Source organism: Zophobas morio, unplaced genomic scaffold, assembly GCF_036711695.1.
Source record: "Zophobas morio isolate AGI-343-1 ecotype UQ-CSIRO unplaced genomic scaffold, CSIRO_AGI_Zmor_V1 ptg000026l, whole genome shotgun sequence".
In the NCBI taxonomy this organism is placed as follows: domain Eukaryota; kingdom Metazoa; phylum Arthropoda; class Insecta; order Coleoptera; family Tenebrionidae; genus Zophobas; species Zophobas morio.
Window position 1 is genome coordinate 12239691 of NW_026972131.1, and position 22126 is coordinate 12261816.

The following is a 22126-nucleotide window of genomic DNA, read 5'->3' on the forward strand; positions in this document are numbered from 1 at the left end:
TGGCTGCTTTTATGTTTTCTCGATGTTTCATGACTCCTACAAGTAGAGTACGAAAAAATAGGTTCCCCGTTTTTGTCTGACTGTCTGCTGTATGTCCGAATTTTTATTAGACAGATATTCTTCCAAAATTTACATTATTACAAAGATGATCGTCTACATGTGGCTTATGAATCCGTGTTTAGTTAAATAATTAATGCAAAAACTCAATTGAAACAAATCGTAGCATGCTTCTTTACATTTTAAAATAAAATTCGCAGAAATAATTAATTTTCGATTTTTCAATTTTTCGTTTCTTCAGTCTTTCAAGTTATTGATTTTTATTTTTCATTTTCCCGGTTTTTTGATTTTCATTTTCCCGATTTTATATAAAATTTTCGTTTTTTCGGTTTTTTTACAAAAATCTCGATCATTTTTTTTTATTTCACACTTTTTCTTTTTCTTTATTTTTCCAATTTTTGCATGTTCATAATTTTTCATTTCAACTTTAATTGTTTCAATTTCTCGACTTCCAAATTTTTTAATTTTTTGATTCTTCAATTTTTCAATTTGCAATTTTTTCATATTACAATTTTTAATTTTCGATTTTTCAATTTTTCGTTTCTTCAGTTTTTCATGTTATTGATTTTTATTTTGATTTTCCCGGTTTTTTGGTTTTCATCTTCTCGATTTTATATAAAATTTTTCTTTTTTTTGATTTCACAATTTTTAACTTTCGATTTTTCAATTTTTCGTTTCTTCGGTCTTTCAAGTTATTGATTTTTATTTTTCATTTTCCCGGTTTTTTGATTTTCATTTTCCCGATTTTATAAAAAATTTTCGTTTTTTCGGTTTTTTTCCAAAAATCTTGATCATTTTTTTTATTTCACAATTTTTCTTTTTCTTTATTTTTCGAATTTTTGCATGTTCATAATTTTTCATTTCAACTTTAATTGTTTCAATTTCTCGACTTCCAAATTTTTTAATTTTTTTGATTCTTCAATTTTTCAATTTGCAATTTTTTCATATTACAATTTTTAATTTTCGATTTTTCAATTTTTCGTTTCTTCAGTTTTTCAAGTTATTGATTTTTGTTTTTTCCCGGTTTTTTGGTTTTCATTTTCTTGATTTTATATAAAATTATTCGTTTTTTGGTTTCACAATTTTTAATTTTCGATTTTTCAATTTTTCCATTTTTCAATGTTTTGGTTTTCATAATTTTTCATTCTTTCAATTTTAATTTTCTCAGTTTCTCGACCTCCAAATTTTTCAATTTTTAGTTTATTTCGATTTTTCAATTTCCAATTTTTTCATTCACATGATTTTCAAGTTTCTCAATTTTTAGTTTTCGTTTTTTTAGTTTTCGCTTTTTTCAAATTCCGATTTTTCGTTTCTTCAGTTTTTCAAGATATTAATTTTTATTTTTCATTTTTTTTTTTTTTTTGGATTTTCATATTTCCGATTTTATATAAAATTTTTCCTTTTTTCAGTTTTTCAAGTTACTGATTTTTATTTTTCATTTTCCCGGTTTTTTGGTTTTCATTTTCCCGATTTTATATAAAATTTTTCGTTTCTCAGTTTCCTTAATTTTTTGATAATTGTTTTTTTTTTTCCGAAAAATCTGGATTTATTTATCTTCGACCAATTTTTTGATTTCACAATTTTTCTTTTTTCTTGGATTGTACAATTTTTTGTTTAATTTTTTTTTTTTCAATTTTTCAATGTTTCGGTTTTTATAATTTTTCATTCGACCTCCAAAGTCTCCAATTTTCAGTTTCTCCAATTTCTCAATTTGCTTTTTTTTTTTGTATTACAATTTTTCATTTTTTTATTTTTCAGTTCCCAATTTTTAATTTTCGATTTCATTGAATTTTTTTTCATTTTCCCGATTTTATATAAAATTTTTCATTTTTTCATTTCCCTTGTTTTTTGATTTTACAATTTTTCGTTTTTCTTTATTTTTGGATTGTTTAATTTTTTGATATCACAATTTTTCTATTTTTCAATGTTTCGGTTTCATAATATTCTTTCAACTTTAATTTTTTCAATTTCTCGACTTCCAAATTTTTTAATTGTTGTTTCTTCAAATTTTCAAATTGCAATTTTTTAGTTATACCTTTTTTTTTTTTTCGAAAAATGGGTTTTATTTATCTTCAACCTTCAACCAATGTTTTGATTGCACAATTTTTCGTTTTCTTTATTTTTTTCAACTTTTCCATATTTTTAATTTTTCGGTTTCATAATTTTCCATTCTTTGTACTTTAATTTTTTCAATTTCTCGACTTCCAAATTTTTCGATTTTTGAAATTTTAGTTTCTTCCGTTTTTCATGTTATTGATTTTTATTTGTCAATTTCCCGGTTTTATATAAAAATTGATAATAACATTTTTCGTTTTTTCCTTTTCTTTGATACTTTTTTTCCGAAAAATGTGGGTTTATTTATCTTAGACCAATTTTTTGTTTTCACAATTTTTCGTTTTTCTTTTTTCTTGTATTGTACAATTTTTTGATATCACAATTTTTAAATTTTTTTGTTTTTTCATTTCCTTTATTTTTTGATATTACAATTTTTTCCGAAAAATCTGGATTTATTTATTTTTGACCAATTTTTTGATTTCACAATTTTTTTTTTTCTTTAGTTTTCCAATTTTTCCATTTTTCGATTTTTCAATTCTTCGTTTCTTCAGTTTTTCAAGTTTTTTTACATTTTCCCGATTTTTTGATTTTCATTTTCCCGCTTTTATATAAAATTTTTCGTTTTCTTTATTTTTTTCTATTTTTCTGTTTCAATGTTTCGGTTTCATAATTTTTCGTTCTTTCAATTTTAATTTTTTCAATTTCTCGACTTACAAATTTTTATATTTTTTGTTTCTTCAATTTTTCAAATTGCGATTTTTTGGTATTACTTTTTTTTTCGAAAAATCTGGGTTTTATTTATCTTCGACTAATTTTTTGATTTCACAATTTTTCTTTTTTTTTCCTTGGTTTCTTCAATTTTTTGATATCACAATTTTTAGTTTTCTTTATTTTTCAGTTTTTTCATTTTTTTAATGTTTCGGTTTCATAATTTTTCATTCTTTGATCTTTAATTTTTTCAATTTCTCGAGTTCCAAATTTTTCAATTTTTTTGATTTTCCAATTTCCCAATTTTTAATTTTCCATTTTTCGTTTCTTCAGTTTTTCATATTATTGATTTTTATTTTGATTTTCCCGGTTTTTTGATTTTCATTTTCCTGATTTTATATAAAATTTTTCGTTTTCATTTTCTTAATTTTTTAATACATTTTTTTTTTTTTTTTCGAAAAATCTGGATTTATTTATCGATCAATTTTTGATTTCACAATATTTCGTTTTCCTTGTTTTTTCATTTTTTTGATTTCTAAATGTTTCGTTTTCATAATTTTTCGTTTTTCAACTTTTCATTTTTTCATTTTCCCGACTTGTAAATTTTTAAATTTTTAGTTTCTTGAATTTTTCAATTTGCAATTTTTTTATATTACAATTTTTAATTTTTTGATTTTTCACTTTCTCAATTTTTAAATTTCGATTTTTCAATTCTACTTTTCTTCAGTTTTTAAAGTTATTGATTTTTTTTATTCTTCATTTTCCTGATTTTATATAAAAATTTTCGTTTCTTATTTCCTTTATTTTTGGATATTACATCTTAATTATCCGATTGTCTGATTTCTTTAATTTCCTATCTTTAGACTTCACAATATTTCGTTTTTTCGAATTTGCACCTTTTGGATTTTTTATTTTTCGTTTTTCAATTTTCAAGTTCTTGATTCTGATTTTTATATTTTTCAAAGTTCTCATTTTTTTAATTCGAAAAGTTGAAAAATCGAAAAATTGCAAATCCAAGAAGCGAAAAATCGAACCTTGAACAACTAAAAATCGAAAAGCTTTTAAAATTAAAAAAAAAATTGAATCGAAAAATTGGAAACCCAAAAATTGTACAATCGAAAAATTAAAAAATAGAATAAACGAAAAAATTTGAAATTCCAATAATTGAAAAATGGAAAAATGAAAACTAGGAATATAGCAAATCAAAAATTCAAAAATCGAAAAACTGAAAAATCCAAAATTGAAAAAACGAAAAATTGGAAAATTTCACGTTGTGAAAATAAAAAAAAATCAGGACATTGAAAAACTGAAAAATTTTAAAATGAAAATGAACAAATGAACATTCGAGGAAATTGAAGAAACACAAAATTATAAATCGAAAAATTGGAAAAATAAAGAAAATAAAAAGCCGAGACGAAAACTTGCAAATCGAAAATTTAGAGAAATGAAAAATTAAATAATCGAAAAACTGAAAAATTTTAAATTGAAAACTCGACAAATTATAAATCGTAAATCATAAAAAACAAAAAGAAAAAGAAAAATTGGAAAAATCGATGCTGGTTTTAACTTTTTAGAGGTTTTCAATTTCTCGAATTTTCCAATTTGATGTTTTCTTTAATTTTCAAAATTTCGATTTTACAATATTTCGTTTTGATTTTGGACCTTATCGATTTTTAAGTTTCTCAATTTTTAATTCTTCGATTTTTGAATTTTTCGTTTTTTAATTTTCAGATTGTTGATTCTAATTTTTTTCAAAGTTTAAATTTTTCTGATTACAAAAGTTGAAAAATCGAAAAATTGCAAAATCAAAAAAGTAAAACATGGAAAAATTACAAATCGAAGAACCGAAGAAGCGAAAAATTGAAACATTGAAAAACTATAAATCGAGAAGCTTAAAAATAAAAAAAAAAATTAATCGAAAAACTAGAAAGAAGAAAAAACGAATTGAAACCCAAAAATTGTAAAATTGAAAAATTATAGAATCATCAAAATTGAAAAATAGAATAAACGAAAAAATTAGAAACTGCAATAATTGAAAAACCGAAAAATTAAAAAAAAAACAAAAATTGAAAACCGGAAAATTGCAAATAGAAAAATTTAAAAATTGGGAAATCGAAAAACTGAAAATTTTAAAAATAAACACTAGTTACTTATCGTAAAATTGAAGAAAAAAATTAAAAAACTGCAAATCGAAAAATTGAAACAACTGAAATAGTTTTTTTCAAAAACACGGGATTTGTTGGGTTGGACCTCAGGGGCAAGGGAAGTTCTGTGGAAAAAACCTCATTTCTCACTAGTTCGATTATTTTGAATGTTGCCGCCGCGACCAAAACAACGCAATTTTAGTAAATAACAACCAAACATCGAATCCCTTATCCATTTCCAACACCGATAAGCCCGATAAAGCCGATAAAACATCCTAATAAAAATAGCAGATTTATCATCAAGTAGTAGTTTTCCTAATTTCAATAAATACGTAAACATTCTTATCGTCGGCGCTCGTTTTTTTAAAGCAGCCAATCACGCTCCGATTGGATACGCCATTACATAAAATATAATGACACTTCTCAAGTTTTACGAACAGATTATAACCGAAATATAATTTACTTATCGGTGTTGAAGTAATATCACTCGTACGCTAATTTTGATTGGGTATCGTTGACATTGAAGGCACAAGAAGAGGCGTGGTCGGAGAACAACATCCTTATCGCTATCATCTGAGCCGGAACTTCCGCCAAGTAAGCCGCCGAAGAAAGAGCCCGTGGTTCAACCTCCGGCGTCTCCGTCGACGCCCGTCAAGCAGGAGGTGGAACTCGAAGAAGACGAAATCAAAACGGAGCCCGAGGAAATCGTCAAACCGGAGCCGGAGGAGATCAAGCCCGAGGTGAAGGAGGAGGTCGTCGAGCCCGTCGTCGAAGAGGCGCCTCCGCCGGAGGTGAAGGACGTGAAAGTGAAAGAGGAGGATGTGAAGCCGGCGCCGCAAACGCCACCAACGCCGCCGATCGCGACGCGGCGATCGTCGTCGCACCATAAAGTAGAGAAGGAGGAGGGCAAGGAGTCGCCACAGGAGGCGAAAGAAGGTAGGTTTGGGTGATGGAGCCACTGCATCCCAATTTTAATTTAGAATCGTCACCTCCAGTAGAGAAGAACAAGAACAAGAAGCTGAGTAGGGAGGAGAGGAAGCTGGAGGCGATCCTGAGGGCGATCGCGCAGATGGAAAAGGCGGATCAGAGGAAGCAGGAGCACCAGGCGAAGCAAGCGCACAGGAGGGAGTCAGAGCCGGGGCCGGGGAAGGAGGAGGATAAGCTGGAGCCGAAGTTGAAACGCAAAAGGTACGATATGGTCCTATACGTGTAGTTTATGAATCCGCTAGATTAAAATTTCCTTTTTAACAACTTTTAACTTGTTTATTGCGTAATTTCTACTTATTTTATTTATCTATTTTGAGTAGATCATTAAAAATTTCAACCAATTAACTAGAATATCGATAAAATAATTTTGAAATTTAAAGATATTTTAAAGAAAATTTTAATTGACTGATTGCAAAATTGGACCTACTTACGACAAAATCTTGATTAAATTATCTCTAAATTCCCATTTAATACATTACAATTTCGAAATTTTTTCTTAAAATTTCGATCTATTATATCGAAATTTTCAGTTAATTTGTTTGAAAATTTAACTCCTCTTTGGAAAATTGGGAATAAATTATCTTGAAATTTTGAGTTTGAACGTCCAAATTTCAACAGGTTATCTGTAAATTTCGCCGTGCTTGTTTAACTTCTGAAAGTATTAATTGAAATTTTGTTACTTATCTTCAAATTTTAAGTTAATTAATTACTAATCCGAAACTAAGATGTTTTCTTTCAAAATTTTATCGTATTCATGTTAAACTTGCTAATTTTCACGAAGTTTAAGGTTAATTAAGTCAGTTTAAATTTCAACTTAGTTACTTGAAAATTCTGAAGTTGAGTTAATTAAGCCAAATTACTAATCCAAAATTAGAATTTTTTCTATCAACATTTTATTTTATGCATTTAAAACAATCTAATTTTCTTGCAATTTAAAGTTAATTGAGTTATAGTTTGAATTCCAAAATCGACTTAATTAATTAGTACTTTTGATTTAGGAATTTAAAATTTCAAAAATCCCATTGCTTATTCTGGTTTAAATTTTCAACTATATTAACGTCAAATCGATTAGATATCTAGAATTTTTAAGTGAATTTAAGTCAAATGACTACAATTTGAACAATTTGAAATTAATTAATAATTAAATTCTCTCAAAATTTCAACGTATTCATTTAAAACTAGCTAGTTTTCTTGAAGTTTAAAGTTGATTAAGCGATAGTTTCAATTTAATCATTCCAAAATTACGATTATTAATTAATTAACATGGAATTTTGATTTAGAAATTGAAAATTTCAACTTCATGACTCGAAAATCTTATTACTTATTTTGTTTTAAATATTCAGCGGATTAGATTTAAATTTTGATTAGTTACCTAGAAAATTTAAGTTAATTAAATCAAATTATTAATAATTTAAAACTCTGGCTCCCTCCCCCGCCTTTTTTTAATACGTACCATACTTAAAAACGCGGTTCGGATGCTAATTTCTGATAGAGGAGGGAGGATTTTGAAAATAAACTCCACCCCCCGGCTCAGGACGAATTAAAAAAATTGAAATGGCGGCAAGTGGGCGGGGCTTAAATTTTACCTTTTTCTGACTATACGTAATCTTCTTTTCGCGACAAGATATTTAAAACATGTTTCATGATGTAAATCTTTGTCGGGAAACATCTATTTTACAATTTTGCTCTTCCCCTTGTTTTGATAACGAATGAAAAATTCGTCGCAATTTTAGACATGTTTTAAGTTTCTTGTTCTCGAAATAACTCTACACATATTAAGAAAAAAAAGGAAAAATGGAGCCCCGCCCTATCTCAATTGTGATGATTTTTTTAATCGTTGAGAGCCAGAGGAGCGGAATTTAATAGCAAATTCATTCGTTGGCAGACCTAGGGGCGGAGCCTAATTTCAAAATCCATATTTCCTTACAAAAATTTACCGTTTGAAACGTATTTTAAGTTTCTAAGAAAAAAAAAAATCACAATTGAGACGGGGTGGGTGGGCGGGGTTGATATTTATTCTGTTTTTCTTAATATACATTGTATATTGCTCAAAATACGATACTCAAAAACATGTTTTTAATTTCGTGTAAAGAAATAAGTATTTTGCAGTTAAGCTTCGGCCCCTTGGTTCACGGTGAATAAAAAAAATCATCACAATTGAGACCGGGTGGGTGGGCGGGGCTTATATTTTGTCTTTTGTTTTTCTTAATACACATAGCCATCTTTTCGCAACAAGAAACTTAAAACAGTGCCAGTGGTACATTTAATAGATTAAAATTTCTTTTTTAACAACTTGAACTTTTAACTTGTTTACCTGCTTCTGTCTTAATAATGTCTGCTTTCACGTACTTATTATTGCGTAATTTCTACTTATTTTATACATATATCTATTTTAAGTAGATCATTAAAAATTTCAACCAATTAACTAGAACATCGATAAAATAATTTTGAAATTTAAAGATATTTTAAAGAAAATTTGTTTGAAAATTTAACTCCTCCTTGGAAAATTGGGAAAAAATTATCTTGAAATTTTGAGTTTGAACGTCTAAATTTTAACAGGTTATCTGTAAATTTCGCCGTACTTGTTTAACTTTTGAAAGCATTAATTGAAATTTTGTTTACTTGTCTTCAAATTTTAAGTTAATTAATTACTGATCCGAAACTAGGATATTTTCTTTAAAAATTTTATCGTATTCATGTTAAACTTGCTAATTTTCACGAAGTTTAAGGTTAATTAAGTCAGTTTAAATTTCAACTTAGTTACTTGAAAATCCTGAAGTTGAGTTAATTAAGCCAAATTACTAGTCCAAAATTTGAATTTTTTCTATCAACATTTTATTTTATGCATTTAAAACAATCGAATTTTCTTGCAATGTAATGTTAATTAAGTCATAGCTTGAATTCCAAAATCGACTTAATTAATTAGTACTTTTGATTTAGGAATTTAAAATTTCAAAAATCCCATCACTTATTCTGGTTTAAATTTTCTATGTTAACGTCAAGTCAATTAGATGTCTAGAAATTTTAAGTTATTTAAGTCAAATGACTACAATTTGACAATTTGAAATTCATAATTAAATTCTCCCAAAATTTTATCGTATTCATTTAAAACTAGCTAGTTTTCTTGAAGTTTAAAGTTGATTAAGTAATAGTTTCAATTTAATCATTCCAAAATTACGATTATTAATGAATTAACATGGAATTTTGATTTAGAAATTGAAAATTTCAACTTCATGACTCGAAAATCTTATTACTTATTTTGTTTTAAATATTCAGCGGATTAGATTTAAATTTTGATTAGTTACCTAGAAAATTTAAGTTAATTAAATCAAATTATTAATAATTTAAAACTCTGGCTCCCTCCCCCGCCTTTTTTTAATACGTACCATACTTAAAAACACGGTTCGGATGCTAATTTCTAATAGAAAATGGAGGATTTTGAAAATAAACTCCGCCCCCCGGCTCACGACGAATAAAAAAAATTGAAATGGCGGCGAGTGGGCGGGGCTTAAATTTTACCTTTTTCTGACTATACGTAATCTTCTTTTCGCGACAAGATATTTAAAACATGTTTCATGATGTAAACTTTTGTCGGGAAACATCTATTTTACAGTTATGCTCCTCCCCTTGTTTTGATAACGAATGAAAAATTCGTCGCAATTTTAGACATGTTTTAAGTTTCTTGTTCTCGAAATAACTCTACACATATTAAGAAAAAAAAGGAAAAATGGAGCTCCGCCCTATCTCAATTGTGATGATTTTTTTAATCGTTGAGAGCCAGAGGAGCGGAATTTAATAGCCAATTCAGCAGACCTAGGGGCGGAGCTTAATTTCAAAATCCATATTTCCTTACAAAATTTACCGTTTGAAACGTATTTTAACTTTCTAAGAAAAAAAATCACAATTGAGACATGGTGGGTGGGCGGGGTTGATATTTATCCTTTTTTTCTTAATATACATTGTATATTGCTTAAAATACGATACTCAAAAACATGTTTTTAATTTCGTGCAAAGAAATAAGTATTTTGCAGTTAAGCTTCGGCCCCTTGGTTCACGGTGAATAAAAAAAATCATCACAATTGAGACCGGGTGGGTGGGCGGGGCTTATATTTTGTCTTTTGTTTTTATTAATATACATAGCCATCTTTTCGCAACAAGAAACTTAAAACAGTGCCAGTGGTACATTTAATAGATTAAAATTTCCTTTTTAACAACTTGAAGTTTTAACTTGTTTACTTGCTTCTGTCTTAATAATGTCTGCTTTCACGTACTTATTATTGCGTAATTTCTACTTATTTTATACATATATCTATTTTAAGTAATCATTAAAAATTTCAACCAATTAACTAGAACATCGATAAAATAATTTTGATATTTAAAGATATTTTAAAGAAAATTTGTTTGAAAATTTAACTCCTCCTTGGAAAATTGTGAATACATTATCTAGAAATTTTGAGTTTGAACGTCTAAATTTCAGCAGGTTATCTGGAAATTTCGCCTGCCTTGCTGGTTTAAATTTTGAAAACATTAATTGAAATTTTGTTTACTTATCTTCCAATTTTAAGTTAATTAGTTACTAATTAATCCGAAACTAGGATGTTTTCTTTCAAAATTTTATCGTATTCATGTTAAACTTTCTAATTTTACGAAGTTTAAGGTTAATTAAGTCAGTTTAAATTTCAACTTAGTTACTTGAAAATCCTGAAGTTGAGTTAATTAAGCCAAGTTACTAGTCCAAAATTAGAATTATTTCTATCAACATTTTATTTTATGCATTTAAAACAATCGAATTTTCTTGCAATTCAAAGTTAATTAAGTCATAGCTTGAATTCCAAAATCGACTTAATTAATTAGTACTTTTGATTTAGTAATTTAAAATTTCAAAAATTCCATCACTTATTCTGGTTTAAATTTTCTATATTAACGTCAAATCGATTAGATATCTAGAAATTTTAAGTTAATTTAAGTCAAATGACTACAATTTGAACATTTGAAATTAATTAATAATTAAATTCTCTCAAAATTTTATCGTATTCATTTAAATTAGCTAGTTTTCTTGAAGTTTAAAGTTCATTAAGCAATGGTTTCAATTTAATCATTCCAAAATTACGATTATTAATTAATTAACATGGAATTTTGATTTAGAAATTGAGAATTTCAACTTCATGACTCGAAAATCTTATTACTTTTAAATATTCAGCGGATTCTATTTAAATTTTGATTAGTTACCTAGAAAATTTAAGTTAATTAAATCAAATTATTAATAATTTAAAACTCTGGCTCCCTCCCCCGCTTTTTTCATATATCTACCATGCTTAAAAACACGGTTCGGATGCTAATTTCTAATAGAGAAGGGAGGATTTTGAAAATAAACTCCGCTCCCCGACTCAGGACGAATAAAAAAAATCATTACAACTGAAATGGGGCGGGTGGGCGGGGCCTAAATTTTACCTTTTTTCTGACTATACGTAATCTTCTTTTCACGACAAGATATTTAAAACATGTTTAAAGATGTAAATTTTTGTCGGGAAACATCTATTTTACAATTATGCTCCTCCCCTTGTTTTGATAACGAATGAAAAATTCGTCGCAATTTTAGACATGTTTTAAGTTTCTTGTTCTCGAAATAACTCTACACATATTAAGAAAAAAAAAGGAAAATGTAGCCCCGCCCACCCGCCCTATCTCAATTGTGATGATTTTTTTAATCGTCGAGAGCCAGAGGAGCGGAATTTAATAGCAAATTCATTCGTTGGCAGACCTAGGGGCGGAACCTAATTTCAAAATCCATATTTACTTACAAAAAATTATCATTTGAAACGTATTTTAAGTTTCTCAGACGGGGTGGGTGGGCGGGGTTGATATTTAGCCTTTTTTTCTTAATATACATTGTATTCTTTGAACAATACGATACTCAAAAACAGGTTTTTAATTCCTTGTGTAACGTAATAAGTATTTTGCAGTTAAGCTCCGCCCTCTTGGTTTACGGCCAATAAAAAAAATTATCACAATCGAGAGCGGGCGGGTGGGCGGGCATACATTTTGTCTTTTTGTTTTAACATTTGTAGACTTATTTTCACAACATAAAACTTAAAATATGTTTAAAATGAAAAAATTGTATAAGGAAATATCAATTTTGGAATTAGGCTCCGCCTCATAATTGCAAAATCCACATTTCCTTGCAAAAATGTGCCATTGGCCATGTTTTAAGTTTCTTGTTGTGAAAAGATGGCTACATATATTTAAAAAAATGGCAAAATTTAAGCCCCGCCCACCCGCCCGGTCTCAATCGTGATGAATTTTTCATTCGTTGTCACACCGAGGGGCGGAGCCTAATTGCAAAATCGATACTTTCCTACACAAATTTACCATTTTAAATATGTTTTACCTTCCTTCTTTTGAAAAGATTACACTACACAGATTAAGGGCAAAATGTAAGCCCTTATCGATTTAAACGTTAAGAACAGGTGTTTAAATGGCTTAATATTAGTGGACCTCGTTATCGCTATAAAAATTTGATTTTCGTGGAATTAGTGCTATCTTCCAGAAAAATGTCCCTCCTACTTCAGGGGATATTGCAATTAGACTCCGCCCCTCGGCTCACAACGAATAAAAAAGTCAACACAATTGAGATGCGGGCAGGTGGGCGGGGTTTGTATTTTGCCATTTTTCATTAATTGTAGTTTTTTTCATGACAAGAAACTGAAAACATGTTTAAAATGAAAAATTTGTAGACAAATGTGGGAATGACGTCATCTTAAAATTTTTCCAAATGTGCAAAATATGATGGGTCTGCAAATGTGATTTATGTTTGCATTCATATTTTCTAAAATTGCTTATACAGGGTGACTAAAAAAAAATGAATGAGTGAGTTTAACTTGTAGACCTCATAAAAAAATACATAAAATAAATTTTTTATTTGTGTTTTTACTTCGCGAACGTAAACTTGACGTTTCTGTTTCCTAGAGAATCAAAAAGTGGGTCTTCCGTTTTCGTTTATCTGACGTCAGTTTGCTACTTTATTAGACGCGTAATTTTTAAAATTACTACAAAATGAAATGATAAAATTGTCCTGTTTTTTTAATGTTTAAACAAAATGATCAAAAAGAAATTAATCGAGCAATTCTTTTATTTCATTAAATTTTATTGATTAAATCAAAAACGAGTTATCCATATAATTTTTATATTATTTCAAAGACGACTTGTTTAATTTTGCTGAAATGTGTTTATAGGAGAAAAGGTAGAGCCCGAACTGCAAGTACAAACACACCAGCCAATAGGAGAAATCGTCTCAATTCAACCGATTCATATCTAACGTCAGGGGATGAAACGCTTCTTTCTCCGCATGATAACCCTCCGGTAACTCGTCCTTCCATGAAGGACACCGATTGCAAGGAAAATACTCAAGGTGCGTTTCATTATATTTTCGAAAAACCAAAAACCCCATCGTCGTCTTTAGGTAACCAACAAAACTGCTCCGAAAAGGACGTCGGTCTCCTTTTGGCTCTTTCGAATGGAGAAAAAGCGAATAAATCACCGCCCCGCGAAACCGACTCAAACTCAAATTCAGCTCAGTCATCGCCCGAAACCCATCTATCATCCGCCTGCCTGCTAGTCCAGGCGGCCGTCGAACCCATGGAACAAGGTTTCAAGTTCCCAAAAACCAAAAAGGTAGCCGAAATCGTCGCCCGTCTCTGGACTTTTTGATAACCGTGCCATTCCAGGTTTTAATGAACGAGTGGTTGAACAAAGTGCCAGAACCTGTCCACTCCGCCAGTTCAATATCGCCGTCTTCACTCACACCACATATCAACACCGGCTCTGAATATGACTCGAATGTGGGCTTTTACAACCCGGGTAAAAGCCTCGCTGCGCTCGCTCAAGTAGCTAGTTTTTGTGATACGAACGTGCAACCGCGAGGGAACGCTAAGAAAAGGTGGCTGCGGCAAGCCATCAGCGAAGACCAATGTGATAGTCCTTCCGGGCGTCCTGGTAAAAAAAAAGTGTGAAAGTAGAGTTCGTTTTTTAATTTGTTCGTTGTAGAATCTCCTCCAATCAGCGACACGATAGCACCTCCAAAAAAGCGCCGCTTGCCCCGGGAGTCGCTGTCGAACGACATCACTCCGCCGTCGACACCAACGAGCGTGGCTCCTCCAACCCCCATCGTAAGAACTAACTCGTTGAAATGACGTCAGATATTATATTGTTTTGTTTGTAGAGCGAACGGCCGCCAGTGCAGGAAGGCTGCGTGGAGATCGTCTACAGCGGCGCGGACGAAGACAGCCCCACTCAAGCCATCGAGTCGGACGCCGTTCTCGAGGAGCGCGTCGCCGAGATGAAGGAAGAGTTCAGTAACTGCGTAATCCCTCCACTCCAGGAGGCGCCTCCGCCGAGCTCCCGGCCGGAGATGCCTCCGGTCGGTTGCCTTATGGACCCGCGCTTGTCCAGAGACCACCATCACATGTTCTCGAATAGCGATCACCTGGTGGGCACCGTCGAGAAGACGCTGAGTATTTTCGGGTTCGAGGAGAGAAAACCGGAGCCCATCACTCCTGCAAAGAGAAAGGTAAACTATTTGAGTTTTTTCGTACAATTGTGGTGATTTCTGGGGGTAGCTTTCGATTACAGAGTACAGGCAGAGGAAGAAGCTTAACAATAACGATAAGACGTCGATGGAGGAGCCGGTCAGCACGGAGGAGAATAATTCGTCGGAGAGTTTCAAGCCGCTGCGTCCGAGGTCGGATAGCACGAGTAGCTGCACGTCGATCACGTCGTCGGACGACGAAGCGCCGCCGCTCGAGTTGACGGGAAAAGGTAAGTGGGGGGGTTGTGGTTTGTACGTTTATGACAGTAAAGATGTGTTAAGAGTGGTTTTTGTTTTTTCTTCCGTTTTAGCGACGAGCGAAAGTTGATTAAGTGCCATTGCGGCGAATGGAGGTGGCAAAAGTTCGATTTTGATTTTTTTTGTCGAAAGTTTGTCAAAAATTTGCTCTCCATTTACCTTCCCACCTTCCTATTTATAAGCGGCGTTTAAAAAAGATTGAAGGAAGATCGATTTTATAAATTGAAGATTCGCTTCGTTCGAAAATAGTAAAAATAAGTTTGAAAAAGGTAGGCTCATCACCAGTCCAATTTCTGTTATTGCATGTTAGTCATAAAAGTAGGTCCCTCGGCACTGGTGTACTCAAATATACTGAATGCTTCTCTTAAAAGACAAATGGATTTTTTTTTAAATCTGGCTTTTGTACATTGGAGAATTGTTAGTTATTTGTGGAAATATTTTTGTTTCGTTTCTTTATTAGACTGAAAAGATTTTCTAGAAAATGACAATCGTTTGCCAGTTTAATAAAGAAAATGAAAAATATTTCTATAGCCTACCCTACTTTGAAAATTTTTGTTCACCCGTTATTTAGCACCAAAATAAATAACTTTTCTTGTATTTTTAGTGTCTTTCGTGTTGTTTTTGTCTGTGTGAGGTCAAAGTCAAAACTTCATAAATACCAATGACGTGACCTGACGTTGCAATAGTGCAACAAAAAAATTACATAAGTAAGTTTTAAGGAAAAGTTTACTACTGAGAACTTTACCCTGTTTCGTCTGTTTTCGGTTGAAAATGAAAGTTGTTACATTTCCGTCATTTTTTTATCCTACACCAGAAAATTAAAAATTTGAACAAAAAACGGAAGAGTTGTAGGTTTATTTAAAACAGTTATAAACCCCGCCCACCCGCCCCCATTTCAAATGTGGGGATTTATTCTTATTCGTCGTGAGCCGGGGGCGGAGCTTAATAGCAAAATCTTTACTTGTGATTTTTTTTACAAAAAATTACCAACATGTTCTTAAGTAAATCGTGTTGAATCGTGTTGTTCAAAGAAAACTATGCATTAAGTATAAACGAGAGCCAAAGATTAAGCCCCGCCCACCCACCCTGATTTCAGTTGTGATAAATTTTTCATTCGTTGTTAGACTGAGGGGCGGAGCATAATTGCAAAATTCATACTTGCGTAAAAAAATAAATGTGGAACAGTTTCTTTTTGAGAAAAGAAAACTACGTATATTGAGACAAAAAGAAAGATATAAGACCCGCCCACCCGCCCCCATCTCAATTGTGATGACTTTTTATTCGCCGTGAGCCGAGGGGCCGGACTTAATGCAGATTCCAAGTACCATGTTGTCGTAAGTGGGGGAAGTTACATAAGTCTCTTTTTTCTTGAAATGATATGATAATATGCATTTAAAACATGTTTTGATAATTTCTTGTACAGAAATACGAACTTCGCATTTAAGCTCCGCCCCTCGGCTTGACAACGAATGAAAAATTCGTTACAACCGAGATTAGGGCGGGTGGGTGGGGCTTATTTTTGTTCCTTCGTTTTTTTTCAAAGATGTGCCAAGGGGTATTTTTTTATAGAGGGATAAAGATTTTGCCATTAAGCTCGCCCTCCAGGAAAAAATGTCATCACAGTTGAGGTGACGACGGGTGGGCGGGGCTAAATTTTTGTAAAGAAACATTGATTTTACAATTAAGCTCCACCCCTTGGTCTGACAACAAATTAAACATTATAACTCATTATCTGCCTCCGCCTTTTCCGCCTAGGTTTGGGCAAGCTCCAAAGCACCGCCGGAGAGGTATCTGATGGAAAATTTCATTTTTGAAAAAGTTGTTTAAAAAATTCAAGGATATTATTTCAATGCTTAGCTTCACCGCTAAGTGAAAATTATAGACCAAAAAAAAAAACGCAAGATAACCATTTGAAAAAACTATACAGCAAAGTGCAATTAAAAGTAAACATAAAAACCATAATTACAAGTAGTAACACAACTATTTACCGTTATAATTGAGATATTAAGTTAGAAGTTCTTTTTGCATGAAAACTTTAGTTTTCAAGGTTATGACGTCATCGCTACTCGTGCTGGACTCATTTATACCGAGAGAATAAAAAACGCCATCAAACGCAGCCATGAATCTTTGGGAGTTTGTCTTTGATCGTTGCATTTTCAACTCAGACAAGACATAAATTCTATAAAAGACAAATCTTTAAGAATGACGCAGTAATTGAATTAAAACAATTACTAACTAAAATTTGATCAATCATCTCTGCCAACAATTTGCTGACGTCATCTCAAAAGTTTCTCTATTAAAATTATTTAAACGTTGTACAGTAATAATATGAATTCGCGAAGTTTTGGATGTCTAGGGAAAATTTCTTGTTTTTGTTCTACAAAGACATGTACGTATATTAAGAAAAAAGGCAAAAAATAAGCCCCGCCCACCCACCCTATCTCAATTGTAATGATCTTTTTTAATCGTCGAGACCCAAAGGAGCGGAATTTAATTGCAAAATCGTCATTCAAAGAATACTAAAGATTAAGCCCCATCCATAGCTGCCCTGATCTAAATAGCAATGAAGTTTTCATTCGTTGACAGACCGAGGGGCGGAGCCTAACTGCAAAATCCATATTTCCTAACAAAAATTTACCATTTTAAACATGTTTTAAAGTTTCTAAGAATAAAAAAATCATCACAATTGAGACGGGGTGGGTGGGCGGGGTTTATATTTACGATTTTTTTTCTTAATATACATAGAATTCTTTTAACAACACGATACTCAAAAACATGTTTTTAATTTCTTATGAAGAAGTATTTTGCAGTTAAGCTCCGCCCCCTTGGTTCAAGGCGAATGAAAAAATCATCACAATTGGGATAGGGCGGGTGGGCGGGCTTACATTTTTCCTTTTTGTTTTATTAATATGTGTAGACTTTTTTTCACAACATGAAACTTAAAACATATTTAAAATGGGCAATTTGATTAATCATCCCATCATCACCGCCAACAAGTTGATGAGGTCATCTCGAAAGTTTTTCTATTCAAATTATTTAAACGTTATACAGTAATAATCTCCTACACTTGTGTATGACTCCGCTGGGAGTTTTGGATGTCTTGGGAAAATTTTTGACAAAAAATCCGGATTTTATGATCACCCAGGAGATTTTTCCCGAATCATAAACACGAAATATGGCAATTTTTGGAACTTTAAAAAATGTTGCTTTTCGAATTGAATTTTTCAAAAATCTTTCTCCGAGACCGGCTACATTTTTCGTTTTAGAACGCCTAATCTATAACCCAGAATTTTTTGCCGATTTTGAGACAACTTTCCAAAAATCAATTTTTGCGTTCTGAAATTTTCAATCTTTTTTCGACGATTTTCGAAAATTAGAGGAAGAGATTTTTTTTCACTCCGTTGCTAAGTTGCCGTTGATAGTAATTTTGATCTTCAACTTTTGCCGTATTTAAAGGGGTTGTACATAGAAGAAAAGTGGAGAATTTAAATTGATTATTACAAAAATTTACCATTTTAAACATGTTTTAAGCTTCTTGTTGTCGAAATAAGTCTACACATATTAAGAACAAAAGGAAAAACGTAGCCCCACCCACCCGCCCTATCTCAATTGTGATGATTTTTTTATTCGTCCTGAGCCAAGAGGGCGGAGCTTATCTGCAAAATCCTTATTTCTTCACGAGAAATTCAAAACATGTTTTTGAGTATCGTGTTATTCAAAGAATAGTATTTATATTAAGAAAAAATTAAAGCCAAAGATTAAGCCCCACTCATACCTGCCCTGATCTAAATAGTAATGAAGTTTTCATTCGTTGGCAGACCTAGGGGCGGAGCCTAATTGCAAAATCCATATTTCCTTACAAAAATTTACCATTTTAAACGTGTTGTAAAGTTTCTAAGAATAAAAAAAAATCATCACAATTGAGGTGGGGTGGGTAGGCGGGTTTAAATATTTTGATTTTTTTTTTTCTTAATATAAAATATATGGTATTGTTTGAACAACACGATACTCAAAAACATGTTTTTGATTTCTTGTAAAGAAATAAATATTTTGCAGTTAAGCTTCGTCCCCTTGGTTCACGACGAATAAAAAAATATCACAATTGAGATGGGGTGGGTGGGCGGGGTTAATATTTTGCCGTTGTTTCTTAATATATATATAGTATTCTTTGTACAACACGATACTCAAAAACATGTTTTTAATTTCTTGTAAGGAAATATTTTGCAGGTAAACTCCATCCACTTGATTCACGACGAATAAAAAAAATCATCCCAATTGAGATAGGGCGGGTGGGCGGGCTTACATTTTGCCTTTTTATTTTAATATGTGTAGACTGCTTTTTACAACATGAAACTTAAAACATGTTTAAAATGGAAATCCAGTTTCAATGATCACCGAGAAGATTTTTTTCGACTACTTTTTCAAAATTTGTTACCATTTTTGCAGAATCATAAACACGAAATATGGCAATTTTTGGAACTTTAAAAAATGTTGCTTTTCGAATTGAATTTTTCAAAAATCTTTCTCCAAGACCGGCTACATTTTTCGTTTTAGAACGCCTAATCTATATCACAGAATTTTTTGCCGATTTTGAGGCAACTTTCCAAAAGTCAATTTTTGCGTTCTGAAATTTTCGATCTGTTTTCGACGATTTTCGAAAATTAGAGATTTTTTTTTTCACTCCGTTGCCAAGTTGCCGTTGATAGTAATTTTGATGTTCAACTTTTGCCGTATTTAAAGTGGTTGTACATAGAAGAAAAGTGGAGGATTTAAGTTGATTACTACAAAAATTTACCATTTTAGACATGTTTTAAGCTTCTTGTTGTCGAAATAAGTCTACACATATTAAGAACAAAAGGAAAAACGTAGCCCCACCCACCCGCCCTATCTCAATTGTGATGATTTTTTTATTCGTCGTGAGCCAAGAGGGCGGAGCTTACCTGCAAAATCCTTATTTCTTCACGAGAAATTCAAAACATGTTTTTGAGTATCGTGTTATTCAAAGAATACTATTTATATTAAGAAAAAATTAAAGCCAAAGATTAAGCCCCACCCATACCTGCCCTGATCTAAATACTAATGAAGTTTTCATTCGTTGGCAGACCGAGGGGCGGAGCCTAACTGCAAAATCCATATTTCCTTACAAAAATACATACATTTTGCCTTTTTATTTTAATATGTGTAGACTGCTTTTTACAACATGAAACTTAAAACATGTTTAAAATGGAAATCCAGATTCAATGATCACCGAGAAGATTTTTTTCGAGTACTTGTTCAAAATTTGTTACCATTTTTGCAGAATCATAAACACGAAATATGGCAATTTTTGGAACTTTAAAAAATGTTGCTTTTCAAATTGGTTTTTTCAAAAATCTTTCTCTGAGCCCGGCTACATTTTTCGTTTTAGAACGCCTAATCTGTATCCCAGAATTTTTTCGTGGATTATGAGGGATTTCATTTAGTCATTCATTATCTAAAATTTTGATTAGAATGCCTTATTTTTTTCAAAATTTGAGAAAAGTGAAATGTTGCGTTTGCTTATATTAATAATAATTATTGATATCGTAGCTTAATAATTTTAATAGTAAAATCATTCAAATCTCTTTGTCATAACAACTGCAAGGGAAGTTGTGTCCGGATAACTTTTGATTTGACCAATGTTTTCTAAAGGTTGTTAGATTCCATTCATTTTCGATGCACTGTATATAAGAAAATGCGGGAAAAATTTAAAACAAATAGATAGTCAATAAACGTAACTAAAAAACCCATGTGCGTGAGAGAGATAGAACTATACACTGATTCTTAAATATAAAAAAAAAACAAATATAAGATATCGTTCTAAACAATGACCTCACCTGAATTACTCACAAAATGATTATTATCATTGATATTGACTTAAACACTAGCGACTTCTGGATTTCGTAAGAAAAGACAAAAATTACTCGTGTACCAAAAGCACTAAGTTTTGCTTCCATGATGTACAACATGTGTTAATTCAAGCCAAGTACACACCTTATTAAAAACAATGAACATGCAAAAAAATATGGCGGGGATGGTGTGTGATAACTGATAAAACAGTAAAATTTCGTTTTAAATATCAAAAACGATTAAATAAAAAAATATTTAACAACGAACTAATAGTCATTTTCAACAATTGAACGTTACCTGCACTATAAAGGTTATGTATTGTTCGGCGAAATGATTAGATAGAGTAAAAAATTGGTTAATAAAATTAGCCCATTCGTGTTGCGCAATTATCAAGTGTAATTATATGTAATTATAAAAATAAATAAATTAATAAAACAATATCTCGCTTACCCTTTCGGTGTCCACGCATATAGTTTTTGTTTACCACATCGTAACAACCACAACGCGACGAGGTGAATCACAGCAAACCCAAACAAGAACTGAGCTATTGCTATGCGTAGTCGGCGTGTCATTTTAAGATAGGCAGAAATTTAAGCCCCGGATTAACCTAATGGCTTTTTAAATAACAAGAGATTGATTTCAAATATTCTGTTTTCATTGTTCGCCGCAGTTATTTCCAGAAACTTCTTTATTCACCGGATTAACTTTAACAAAAATCTACCCTTAACCGTCAGAGTACGAAACTTTCTAAAGCAGGTAGACGTTACAAAATCCTTTCGCTCGATGACTCATCCACACTTAGTACCACTATCGTGTTTATTAGTTATGTTTACCATGCGAGCGATCTTCACTTTCGTGCTTTGTTGACAGCTCCATCGGCCTTCAACTCGGAACCGACCGAGCTCGAGCGCCAGCGAGAAATGACCACGTTAAGGCTAAAGAAAGTTCTAGGCATAGCCGTGGACGAAGAGGCCAGAAAACCAGGTAAGTTCCCGACCTTGTTAGTTTACAAAAAGTAAGTTCTAGTTTAGCTTTAGACGTTGACGCAATTTTGAATTGCGAACTTCCCCCGGTGATCAAGACAATCCCTCCGAGTCCGAATTTTCCCATTCCGGGTAGCTGCGACGTGAACATCGCGTCGAAGTCGCCCGTGGTGGAAGCCGCACCTTCTAATCCAGCGCGGAGTCCTGTCAACTACCCCCCGGCCTTAGAGCAGGAACAAGCGGAGGTGGAGGAGGAGAACGAGGAAAAGGGGAAGGATGGTGGCGTTAAGTCCACCATGTTTTACACGCCGGACGAGGAGGAGCGAGGAGCAGCTGCGAATCCACAAAGTGGGTTTGAGGAGATTGAAACAGTCGACTATGTGCCACCTTTTAACAATCCCGTTTATCCCAACGACACGTCGTATGCGTCGGTTTTGGGTGGGTTGAGGTTGGTGGGTGAAGTACTAGGGAGTAATTCGGGT

The 22126-nt window shown here is 32.0% G+C and overlaps 1 protein-coding gene across 2 annotated transcripts in view; it reads left to right on the forward strand.

The window, feature by feature from the left end:
- The window catches only part of LOC135136202 (uncharacterized), a 42054-nt gene that overhangs the window by 18901 nt on the left and 1027 nt on the right, over nt 1–22126 (forward strand). For both annotated transcript variants that reach the window (XM_064065376.1, XM_064065377.1), the window contains exons 10-19: nt 5491–5900; nt 5945–6152; nt 13184–13359; nt 13411–13622; nt 13676–13943; nt 13995–14116; nt 14170–14517; nt 14567–14765; nt 21532–21645; nt 21693–22082. In XM_064065376.1, the coding sequence (XP_063921446.1) occupies nt 5491–5900; nt 5945–6152; nt 13184–13359; nt 13411–13622; nt 13676–13943; nt 13995–14116; nt 14170–14517; nt 14567–14765; nt 21532–21645; nt 21693–22082 (2447 nt within the window). The remainder of the gene's footprint in view (nt 1–5490; nt 5901–5944; nt 6153–13183; nt 13360–13410; nt 13623–13675; nt 13944–13994; nt 14117–14169; nt 14518–14566; nt 14766–21531; nt 21646–21692; nt 22083–22126) is intronic.